General features: G+C 40.9%; 1 protein-coding gene across 2 annotated transcripts in view; it reads right to left on the bottom strand.

Moving 5' to 3' along the window:
• CHUK (component of inhibitor of nuclear factor kappa B kinase complex) overlaps nucleotides 1-10,884 on the bottom strand; it is a 55,932-nt gene extending 45,048 nt beyond the window's left edge. Inside the window, exons 1-5 of one of the 2 annotated variants that reach the window (XM_037064173.1) lie at nucleotides 10,710-10,884; nucleotides 5,255-5,349; nucleotides 3,610-3,724; nucleotides 2,605-2,674; nucleotides 1,731-1,819 (exon numbers count right to left, since the gene is read on the bottom strand). In XM_037064173.1, the coding sequence (XP_036920068.1) occupies nucleotides 1,731-1,819; nucleotides 2,605-2,674; nucleotides 3,610-3,724; nucleotides 5,255-5,349; nucleotides 10,710-10,814 (474 nt within the window). In that variant the 5' untranslated portion in view covers nucleotides 10,815-10,884. The remainder of the gene's footprint in view (nucleotides 1-1,730; nucleotides 1,820-2,604; nucleotides 2,675-3,609; nucleotides 3,725-5,254; nucleotides 5,350-10,709) is intronic. The other variant, XM_037064174.1, reaches the window with a different exon arrangement.
• Nucleotides 10,885-12,820: the final 1,936 nt, after the last annotated feature.

The following is a 12,820-nucleotide window of genomic DNA, read 5'->3' as shown; positions in this document are numbered from 1 at the left end:
CAGAACTGTTACCGGAATTCAATGAAAATGAAACAGCCAAAGAAAAGGATTTAACACAATGACTGGTATATGGTAAAAACTAAATATAAATTGGTTATTAATTTTATTTTGGTATGTTCAGAATAAATTGATCTGTTATACTGAAAGGCAAAGGTAAAGATGATTTCCAAATTTGAAGCAGCAGCACACCTTCTTACAGTGGATCAATGTGAGTAAATATCTATCTAACTTCAGAAATATCCTGAAGTTGCCCTGGCCAGTGTGGCTCAGTGGATTGAGCACCAGCCTGAGAACCAAAGGGTCACTGGTTCAATTCCTGGTCAGCGCATGCCTAGGTAGCAGGCCAGGTCCCCAGTGGGGGTGCACATAAGAGGTAACCATGCACTGATGTTTCTCTCCCTTTATTTTTCTCTCCCCACCCCTCTGTCTAAAAATAAATAAATAAAACCTTTAAAATAAATTTTAAAAAATATGCTGAAGTCTTCGGATACAAAAAGAGAGAGGTTGAAGCTAAGCACACATGAAAGCCTCCTAAGAAGCGTCATCAAGGTTTCATCACTTCCAACTGACCAGCGTCTTAACTAACCACAAGACCACACAAATCAATACAAAGTTCAGAGTCTTGGCTGTATGTCTTTAATGGCATGGAACTTCAGTGCTAAAAGCAAGAAAACCACTCAAATTATTCTGATAAAAACAAATATTTCAGGAGTCAATTCACAATTTCTGGTTCTTTTCAAAATGACTCATTTAAGAATGTGAGAAATCAAGGTTTTGAATCTTAATTAAATATAGAACTTAGGACTTCTGTGGAGGAGAATGAGGTTTGTTTTTAATATAAAATACATTGGATTGGCCAAAAAGTCTGTATGATTTTTTCTACACATTTTTCATTTTCACCAATAACTTTATCGATTTAGGTATTTTTAGTATGTTGACTATCTCCTGTGTGGTATCATGTTGACTGCTCTCAACTAATGTCTCAATTTGACTGCTATCAACTTCAACAGGACTACCCGATTGTGGACCATCATCCTGTGAGAAATCTCCAGCACGAATCTTTGCAAACCACTTTTGACACATTTGATCCTTCACAGCACCTTCTTCATATCCTTCCCAAATCGTTTGTGCATTGCACTTGCACTTTAACCTTTGTTGAAATAATAAAGTATAGTACACTGAAAATATTGCAAATTTTCTTCCAACTTCAATATTAAAATGGCTCCACAAAAATTCACCAATTTTGGTAATTTTTTAAATACATGCTGATGTGATGTCACAATACAATCTAACAAAATTGTTTCAAAAGAAGTTAAAGATAACTCAGCTCTACTAAAACCATCTTAAAGAAAACATCAAACGAACTTTTTGGCCAACCCAATACTTAAGTAAATGTACTTTTTTCCTTTAAAGTATAGCAGACCCAGGATGCATGTGTGTTTTTTTAAATGTGCTTCATAAGGATTAGCAAACTATTTACTCACTGCCTACTATCTCTGCTAGATACTGTGTTGGGAAAACGGAAGTGAACAAGACAGGAGCAGCTCCTTCTACTACAGAGCTACTGTGTTGGCAGAGGAGACAGAAAACCAAGCACAGAACACCAGTTCAGCATAGGGAGGGCTGTGCAGAACAAATAAGAGCGCTACAAAGGGCACCAAACCGCAAAGACTGACTAGCTCTGGGTACTGGACTCAGCCAGCACGGAGCATTTCTTCCGTTTCACCTACCTTTCCACCAATATCCTGAAGAACTATGTTTTCTGGTTTTAGGTCACGATGTATAATTTTGTTTTCATGCAAATATCGGATCCCAGATCCTAAATACAATTTAAAAGGTGTTTTGAGGTAAGAGAAAGCACTGAACTTTGAAAAATTTCACCTCATATTTTGTACTTCTCTAATGCTTAGATTTATATGGACTATCATAACTACTCAACTTACATTACAGCAGTTCGAATTTTCTCCACAGAAAATCCAGTAACATTTAACAAATACTGCAGATGATAATATATGCTTATTTAACTAAAGAGAATTAACATTGAAAAAATGGAACAAGCATTTTAGAAAAATCCCATATTTATGCTCGTAGCCTTTCTCTCCTCCTTCAACTAGACTTTAGCCTCTATGACCTAGGAAAAGAAGCAAAGCCAAAGTGCACAGGGAAACATATTCTTGGATTTCAGCTTGCTCCAGGGGCCTATATAAGGATTATTTTAGGGAGTTTTCGGAAGTTATTATGATTAAAAAGAGATTTCACCATTACAGTTGATTTGAGAACCTATTTAGCAGATGCAGTGCCACTGTTAAATAAAAGTACTGTGCTAATCAAGGAGGAAAGAATAAAATTAAATCAGGTCATTTAACACCCCCTCCCCCTTTTTTTGGATCAGCAACTGGAGCACTATTAGCCAAAAACTGACTCTTAGCCAACCCAAAAATAACAGAATATCCTACTTTTAACTTAGCACCAACAATAACAGTTAAGTTTTTCTGATGATTTCTTATAACTGCTAAAAATCTACGCTTTATAGTAGTGTACAGAATCTTTTACAGACCAAGGAGGCATTAAATCATGATGAGTTTTTTCATATTGGTTACATACCTATATCACTCAGTAAAGAAAGTATCTGGCTTTCTTTAAGTCCACAGCAATTTTCTGGTTTGTTGAGTAGCTAAAAAAAAAGTATACTGTTAATGTTGCTGGGCAGTAACAGCAACACATTAATCACTAAACCCTAAGAGAACAGTCAAAGTTAAAAAAATAAGTCATAATTAAGAAAATATAAGAGGGCAAAAATTACCAAATCCACTCAGAGAACATGTAAATTTCATGACAAGGCTTACACAAGGTGAAGGGACAAAGTATCTGTAATTGAAAAAGGTTGAAAAAACATGTATATGTATGTGTGTGTGTATATATATATATACGTATATATATATATACGTGTATATATAAAATCCATATAGCAGATTCAAAATAAGATGGGAAAGATTTGCAATAGAGAAAAATACTTTTTGGGGAGAGGGTTGGGGGGATTGGGAGAATGAGGCGAAGGGATTAAGAAGTAAAAATTGGCAGTTACAAAACAACCACAGGGATGTAAAACATAGGGAATACAGTCAATAATATTGCAATAACTATGTATTGTGCCAGTTGGGTACTGGAAATATCTTGGGAATCACTATGTAAAGTATACGATTATCTAACCACTATACTATACACCTAAAACCAAATAATATTGAAAGTAAACTATAATTGAAAAACCTGTTTAATAAACACATTATACATTGGTATTTTTATCTGACACCACCAGTACAGTCCCATCCTGCAACCAACATCAACAACAAAGAACGCAAGGTCTAAATCAGCGGTCAGTGAACACTCCCTGTAAAGAGTCGGACAACAAATACTTCAGGCTTTCCGGGCCATTATCGTCTCTGTCATAGCAAACTACTTGATGCTGCCGCTGTTGTAAAAAAACAGCCATAAAAAGAGTTAATAGGCTACAGTTTAATGACCGTGATTCTGGATTGTCATATTGAACGTGACTCAAACACTGTTAAAGTTCACGATTTACTATCTCATCGTCTCAAACATCCACACTACCTTCCGGAGATCTCCTCCAGAACAGTATTCCATTGCTAGAAGAGGCACATCGTTAATCAAACAATTCAGTTCCTCAGGAACATCACAGGCCTTTATAACATTGGAGTGGTTCAACCTAACAAAAAGGAGAAAACGTTATAATCAAAAAAATTTTTTCCCAGAACGCTGGGGTGGTGGGGAGGGGTGGGGGTGGGAGGAGAGGCAGAAAACTGTACTTGAACAGCAATAAAAATTTTTCAAAAAAAGTCCCCAATGAAAAAGGACTGGGTTGGAAATAGTAGTTAATTGAAGGGCAGTGAGAGAAGAAAGACTGGCATTATTTGTAATATTCTTATTTCTCATTTGTATAATCAAAAATTAATAATTGTTAAAAAGAAAATACAAACAAAATACTATCACCATTACTACAATTATATTTCTGTATGCCACACAGTAACCACCTTTTATACATTAACTCACTTACTTGTCATAATAACCCTACTATATGTAGGTTAAAAGTCTCATCACACAGGAAAAAACTGAAACACAAATTGGTTAAGTAACATAAGATCACACAGCAAGCAGGTGGTCAATTAAGGGTTAAAATCTGGTGGTCTCCCATAATCACAAAATTACCCAGAGGTAAATACTTTTAGAATTTTGGCATATTTCCTTCCACCTTTTAATCTGTGCACAAATACACTTCTCCATAAATACTACATCATGCTATATATTGTTTTCTAACATATTTTTTAACTTAAAATGTACCATCCCAGCCACCATCGCCATCATCATACAGTGCATCTCAAAACGAACAGATTCCCAGGACTTAGGAACCTAAAGAAACATAATCTCTACATGTAGGACCTGAAAATTTATATTGTTGCCAAGCTTTACTGGTGATTCTGCCACAAAGCCAAGTTTGAGAAGCTTTAAAGTAAACTGAAAACAGATACTGAAGTCAAAAAGTACTTATTTGAAAGCCAGGATCCCTTACCCAGAATTTTAGGACTCTGTCAGCTTCCACTTCCTATAAACTCATCTATAAAATAGGAATGACACTCAAGCTCCCCCCTATAAAAAGGCCCAGGTGACAAACTGAAGCCTCTAGACAACACCATATAAATGAGCTTGAAGTGGACACTCCAGTCCCACTCAAGCCTTTGAATGACTACAGCTCCAGTCAACATTCTGAGATGTCTCAGGACAGACCGGCACTAAAACCACCCAGGTAAGTCAGCCCCAAATTCTTAAACCACAGAAACTGTGAGATTCTATGTTTGTTGTTTTAAGCCAATTGAGTTCTGGGGTAATTTTTTACCAAGCAACAGATACACTCTTTAACAAAAGGAGGTGAAAGTAAGAAACAAGACTACATAGTCACTGTTATTTAACTAGAAACTAAGTAGATGAGCATCGGCCAAGATTCAGAAGAAACAGATTTGGCCCTCATGGATCTGAATCTGGCAACACCTAGCTGACTTTTTAAACTAAACCCAATTGATCATAATGTGATGTTAGTATCTGAAATAGAACAAAGCTACTTAGTGAGAAAGAGAAAAACAGAATCCCAGGAAGATCCTGAGAAGAATGGATTCCTAGCCTCCTCCTTCATGACGGTATCAGGATGGGCTGCAGACTCGAGCAACAAGTCAAGGACACTTACTTTTTCATGATCTGGATTTCATGGCACCATCGTTCTCTGTTTTTGGTACTCAGCTCTAGGCGACAAGACTTAATTGCTATTTTGAGATCAAGTTCCTACCAAAATAGAAAATCAACAGAAAATATATAAATTAGGTTCTTGTGCAGATTCACTTGCTGTCAAAGAAATGTCAATCTGCAAAAACAAAACTCGTTAGCTCTACTAATAAACGTTTATCCACAGCTCTCCTGAACCAACGCTTCTGTAGGCAAACCACGAGAACCAATGCTTTAAAACTGACCAAACACCTCAAAGCACACAAGCAAAAAGTGACTGAGGCTAATCCTGTAACAGGTCTCTTCAGAACACTGTCTCATAATATACTGCTGGAAAATACAAAGACCCTGTCTCCCTAGCAACCCCCCCATTTTTTTATAGTATAAAATTTTCATGTTTAGAATTAGCCAGCTGGACTCAGTTTAAATGATCCCAATTTTGTTCACAACATCCATCCAAAGCATCAGTCTGGAGTCAGAACACATGCCCTCTCTCCATCAGACCTAATTAGGGCGTTGACCTTGGCCATGTCAATGTCATACAGCTTCTTCACAGCCTGTTTATCTGGTGCTTGTTGGCCATGACATCCACAATGAACACAAGTGTATTGTTGTCTTCTATCTTCTTCATGGCTGACTCGGTAGTCAGGGGAAACCTGATGTTAGCATAGTGGTCAAGCTTGTTTTTCCTGGGGGCGCTCTTCTGAGGATATTTACCCTGCCTTCAGAGTCCCCATGTCTCAGGCCTGTGGAAGGTGGGTGACCTGAGGATCTTCGTTTTTATGTGACTGTGGACACCTTTAGCACTGCTTTCTTTCCCTTCAAAGCCTTTGCCTTGGCTTCAGCTTTGGGAAGAGCAGGGGCTTCCTTCTTTGCTTTGGGAACCATCTTTGTGAAAAGCCCAAAGAAACCCCCCTTTGAGCAAGAAAGCTAACAAAGGCACCAGCCTCTAGTAGAACTAGAATGAAGAGGATAATTCAGGGCTCCCTGGCCTCAACAGCAAGAAATAGTTACAATGTGACCAAACCTAATACAAAAAAACCCAAATTAGTTCCTGATTTCTTTGCATTTCAAATGACATAAAAAAATCCTACAATAATTGTATTTGTTTCCATATCTATAAAAATGACCCTAACAAATCTCACCCATGACTAGCAATTTACCCAATTCTGACTGAAATGAGGAAGCAAGACATAATTTGTATGGGATAGTCTAAATGGAGTAAGGATGGGAGGAAGAAGATAGAGATAAGACAGTACATATAGAGAGAAAAAAGAAAGGAACTAAAACTACAATCTAGTCTAAGCAGAGTCCTCACACCTTTCAACCTTTCTTTTGTTTTAAAGAAGGTACCTCATTTTAGTTAGGTCCCAAGTAAGCTTTTACCGCCATGGAAATAATCTGGTATACCCATCACAATCTCACGTGATGGGGCAGGAAGCTATGTCAACAAGATCCCATTCTGTAGGATTCTTCATCTCCTCAGTTTCTATTTCACCTACTCTTAAAGGCCTTCCTCACTCCATGTTTTCACAAAGAATGTTCTATGGGAAGTTTGTCGATGTCCAGCAAAAAAAAAAAAAATTTTTAAGTTCTGTGTTTAAAAAATGGGAATAGGCCCTGGCTGGTGTAGCTCAGTGGATTGAGCGCAGGCCTGCAAACCACACCATCTCGGTTCGATTTCCAACCCAAGGCACATGCCTGGGTTGCAGACCAGTTCCCAGCAGGGGACTCATGAGAGGCAACCATACATTGATATTTCTCTCCTCCTCTCCTTCCCTTCCTCTCTAAAGATAAATAAAATCTTTTAAAAAATAAATAAAAATAAAAATAATAAAAAATGTGAATAGCCCTGGAAGGTGGCTCAGTTGGTTGGAGCATCATTCCATACACCAAAAGGTTGCGGGTTCAATTCCCAGTGAGGGTACGTACCTAGGCTGCAGGTTCGACCCCTGATCAGAGCATGTACCGGAGGCAACAGATCAATGTTTCTCTCTCTCTCTAAAAATCAGTAACAATATCCTCAGGTGAGGATTTAAAAAAGGAATATTCTAGAAATGGATAGTGGTGCATGTACAACCATGTAAATGTACTTAATGCCACGGAACTGTACACTTAAAAACGGTTAAAATGGTATGGCTCAGTTGATTGGGTATCATCCTGCAAAGCAAAAGGTTGCCAATTCAATTCCCTGTCAAGGTGCATGCCTAGCTTGTGGATTTGGTCCACAGTCAGGGCACATATGAGAGGCAACTGATCGATGTTTCTCTTTCCCTTCCCTCTCTCTAAAAATAAATAAATACATAAAATCTTAAAAAACAGTTAAAATGGTCAATGTGGTGTATATTTTACCACAATAAAAAAAATACTAAGTTCAATTAGTTTCTTTACTATAGTTCTCAGAGCTTTTAATATGCTAATGTGGGTTATGACTCTTTAAATGAAAGAATGTTAGGTATGCAGCATTTACCCAATGTATTTGACCATAGTATCCTTTTTAAAAAATGTGTCACTGGATTCATTTTTCCAAACACACTTTGAGAAGTGTTACCCTATCCTCCAGGAAGAGTTTGTTGGTTATTTTGCCATGTTTCCACATTACTTTCGAAATACAATCATTAATAGGTTACCAGATTATACTTAAAAATGTTTCTCTGCCCTGGCTGTGTGGCTCAGTGGACTGAGTGCTGGCCTGCAAACAAAAGGGTTGCCGGTTTGATTCCCAGTCAGGGCACATGCCTGGGTTGCAGGCCAGGTCCCCAGTGGAGAGTGTGTAAGAAGCAAATGCACAGTGATGTTTCTCTCCCTTTCTTTTTCCCTCCCTTCCCCTCTTTCTAAAAATAAATAAATAAAATCTTTTTTTTTAAGTGTTTCTGTGTCTACCTTTTCCACTAGATTTGAAATCTCCTGGACCACAGAAAATACCGTTTTCGTTGACTTGGGCACAGTTATCAGCTAAATAAACCACCTCATGTCCTTTTCTCTTCCTCATTATGACTTAAGAAGTGTAGATGAAATATTGGGACATGCCTTCCACAAAAACACAAGGATCTTGAAGTCTGTACATGCAAACACAGTCAGGCTTGGAAGAGTAAGGATGCTCTTTCCAAGTCTTATGACAGGGTATTTCTTCTCTTCTCAGTACAGGTCTAGCTGTCAAATGTCCCAGTCTTGGGGAAGTCCACTCTGGATACCTGGAAAGCTCCTGAAAGAGTTCTGAGAGTCTAGAGAACCCAAACGTCTTCCATTTAAAAAGTAATAAATTTGATAGAGACAGAAAGTAGAATGGTGATTGACAGGGGCTCCCAGGAAGAGGAAATGAGGAGTTACTGTTTAATGGGTACAGAGTTTCAGTTTCAGAAGATGAAAATGTTCTGGAAATGAATAATGGTGATGGTTGCATGACAATGTGAGTAGACTTAATGCCACTGAACTGTACACTCAAAATGGTTAAAATGGTAAATTATACATATATATCCAACATTTTTAAAAGTGATATATTCATCCATCCCCAGCCAAGGACCAAGAAAAGCAGTCACAAAAGCATGCCAGCATGCATACTTTTTGTTCTTATGATCAGGCTAGCAGTCAGGCTTAGATAAAAAGGCATGGGCAACATCCCCCAGGAGTACCCGGCTCCCCCTTTTCTCTTTAGAGAGACTTTCTGTCCTCTCTGATGGTGAGAATTACTAAATTTACTATTTGTCTGGCAGTCAAAGAACTTAATGCCTCAGTCCTCACCTTCCATTCTCCCTCTCTCCAAGATTTGCCCCCACGCTCTATCTGAAAATCTACCTCACAAATTTCTTCAGTTCTATCAGTGATGTTATTCATTATTAACTGCCACACAAACATACCTATCCCAGGGACGCTCCCATCTCCCCTACCTCCCACCATATATTATGGGCTCTCTACCCACACCTATATATCTTAAGACAGCAAATCATGATTTGTCCTCTTGAATTCACTTCTTGATTCACGGGCCAATTGCAAGCATTTTAGTATAATTTAACTGCTCACCTTGTCCCATATATTTACCACTCGGATTTGTCTTTCACACACAAAAAAACCTTACAAGAACACCACTTTACTCTTGGCATTTCCTTTTCAAAAATCAATTAATGATGATGTTAACACCAGCAATACAGCAACAGCAGGAGCTAAGATCTGAGGGCTTACAATGGGCCAGGACCAGGTTCCAGTTGGATCTTACCAGGTTGGACCAGGGGTGCCCAACCTTTTGGCATCTCTGGGCCACGGTGGAAGAAGAGTAGTTTTGGGACACACATTAAATACACTACAACATGTAATCACAAAAAAAGCTCATCATGTTTTAAGTAAGTTTACGATTTTCTGTTGGGCTTCAGTCATAGCCATCCTGAGTCACATGTGGCCTGCAGGCCACAGGCTGAACACCCCTGGGGCCAGGTACTGTACTTAGTACACACATTATCTTATTTAATTGTCAAACGACTCATTTACATTATTATAACCATTTTATAGACACCAATACAAAAGCTATACTGCAGGGGTTATTGGTCCCGAGTCCATATATCTAAAAAGGTCTGTGAATATCCTTCAAGAAAGCATGAATTTCTTCAAATGGCAATGCATGAGGTTGCATGAATGTGCCTCTGTGCATTTTTCTGGGGAAAGGGTTCATAGCTTTTATATCAAGGAGTGCATAGCTCAAACATTATTAACTGCCACGACACTGTTTAAGCATTTTTAATTAAATCAACACAAACTTCCTGAGTCGGATGTTAGCTGTCTTCCACTACTAGAGCATCTCACCCCGGCCCGCACCGCCCCCCGCCCCCCAAACACACCATCTATCTCCTTCCCTTATGAAGCCACGACCATTTTCAACAGCGGATCTTCATCCTGTTTCCTACCTGGAGCCCATTCCCAATCCCAAAGTCTCTCCAACGTTTCCAAAAGCTCAGCAGCAGACCCACCACTAAACTGTCCCTGTCTACTCCGGCCCCACTGGCATCACATGGCCTCCAGGCATACACAAGTACACACAGATTCCAACAGGAAGCCCCATTTTCTCATCAACTAGTACTCACAATACACAATTCTGATGTGCACCTGCTTCACACACCCTGACACTACATTCACTGGGTCACATACGCTCTGTCACACTCGGTGAACACTTAGTCACATCTTGACACTCATACTAGTAGTTCTCCTTAATAACTCTATCTCACACACACTATCCTAGGACCTCAATTGCCAGGATCTCTCTCGATCTCTCTCTCACACACACACACACGCACGCGCGCATACACAGAGGCTCGCTGGTCCTCAATACTGCCCACGGTCTCTGCGACAGGGTTTCACAGATTGACAGTAACTGTGCTCCACAGACGCTCCGACAAACACCCGCCGCTGCAACCTCTCGCGCCCCGCCTCACCCGATGCTGGTACAGGCAGACGTTTCCGAAGCCGCCGGTGCCCAGCCGCTCGCGCATTTCCCAGGGCCCGCCCGCGCCCGGCCGCAGCCCCGGGGGCCGCTCCATGGGGCGGGAGGGCTAGCGTTCTCAAGTTCCACCACCGTTCCAAGGCCGGTTCCGGGCCGCCGAGGCTCGCGCGTCTTTCTTCTCGCGATACGGATGCGTCACTTCCGGTGACTGTCCCAGGAAAAGCCCCGCCCCAAGCTTTCCCAGGGGGCGCCCTCGCCGCCCAGTGGTCGGGAAGGTGGAGGAAAGGAGGCCGCTTTGAATCCGCTAAGTACCGTAGGCATTTTTCTAGCTGAGAACCTACTTGTTTTTTCCAGCCTTCAAAAATGTAAGATCTCTGCAGCCCGTGCATTCTCTCCAGATCACTTTCCAAACCAGTCTGTCCGTATTGGTCTTCTCTGAGCTTCACATCCTCTTCCCCTCACCTCCAGACCTCTACCATCCGTGCGCCAACCCCACCACCCACTGAGCTAGCACTGGCAGAGGCCATCGGTGAATTAAATATTGCAGAATGTGAAGAATTAGAAAGAATCCTGCGCTAACAGGCCCACTGATGCATTAATTAGCCTTCATAGTTCACTTTTTTCCTCTTAAGTGATTAATCATCTTCCATGGCCAAGTCAGGCTCAGCTCTTCTTTTGCTTCACTTCCTATACACCTGTTTCAGGACATCCCCTATTTTCCCAAATGACTCAAGGATGTGATGATGTTCTAGAGTGAGTAATGTTCCCCCTGACTTCAGGAGCTTTACCCCCAAAGTTTCAGAGCTTGCTGACAAGTGGTCGGGTTATGGGTTTGCTGGCGTGGTGGGAAAGCTAGTTTCCTACCTCGTCGCACTGGCAATGAGGAAACTTGGTTACGGGTTTCCTCATTATAGGAATTGTCTCATGGGTGATGCAGGGCTGCAGAGGCAAGCTTGGGGAATACTGTTGATACATCAGGAAGTGCTTCCAGCCCTGGCTGATGTGGTTCAGTGGATTGAGCGCTGGCCAGGCCTGCTCTAGGATTCCCTCAGGGCACAATCTTGGTTTGGGGGAGGCGAGGGGGGGGGTGGGGGGGGTGGGCTCAGGTTTGGAGTTTGCCAGAGGCAACCAAGTAATACAGGCAACCAACTAAAGTTTCTCTTGCACATCGATGTTTCTCTCTCCCTCTTACTCCCTCTCTTCCCCTCTCTGAAAATAAATAAAATCTTAAAAAAAAAAAAAACTACTTCCAGTGGCAGACTGCCTAGCACAGGAGAACCAGCTCACCTGGTTTCCCTTTGAGTCAGTCAGTCATACAGTTTCATCAGAATTGGGGGATCTTCTCAATCACCACAGAATCAAATTCTCTGAAGAAATGTGTCAGTCTCATTAAGCACATTTATTGGAGTCTCCTTTGAGATTGTGAGCACTTGGACCAGCTCAGCTTGCGAAGTCAGTACTTGGAATTCCTACTAACACTTTGTTCCACTTCAGATGTAACATGTAAGCCATCTCAAAGACGTTAGCGTCTGCACCACAGCAATGTCTCTGGCTGCTTTGAAAGCACTCTACCTGCTCTTGGCAGAGCAAATATGTCTTGTCACCTCCTTGAATAGTGCAATGAGATTATTAAGCATGCACAATAAAAAGTGAGTCATGTTATAGGTAATTCGTAACATGTGTGGTATTGGAAATTATGGTTTCCCGTACTTGCTTTGTAGCCATGGAACTGGGGTATCAGACTTGGAGGCGATTGTAAATGGAACCTCCAAGAACACATCCCTCAGAGCTGGGCAGACTGTAGGGATGACTGGGACACAGATTGTACTAACAGTATGAAGAAGCCCTCACTTGCTAGGTGTACAGCATAGCTAGTGTTGGAGTGTCTGACCTCCACAGATGGGACTGAAATCTAATTCTCTCTTTGAAGAGCCAGGGAGACAATTTTGAGGACCTAAGGATTCTGATGATTGGCTGATCCTAAGTGGCCACCTTTGGAGGAACCTGGCTATCTCCCATAGTTCCCCATTCAAATGAACATTGCAGTTGGTTTTTTAAATTTGGGGTGGTCGACCCCAGGCTCCATAATCTTTAAGTTTGCCA

This window comes from Sturnira hondurensis, unplaced genomic scaffold (genome assembly GCF_014824575.4).
Source record: "Sturnira hondurensis isolate 20B ecotype Veracruz unplaced genomic scaffold, ASM1482457v3 Scaffold0014854, whole genome shotgun sequence".
NCBI classification, from domain to species: Eukaryota; Metazoa; Chordata; class Mammalia; order Chiroptera; family Phyllostomidae; genus Sturnira; species Sturnira hondurensis.
The sequence above is the reverse complement of the archived record's forward strand: the minus strand, read 5'-3'. Positions and strand labels throughout refer to the sequence as shown.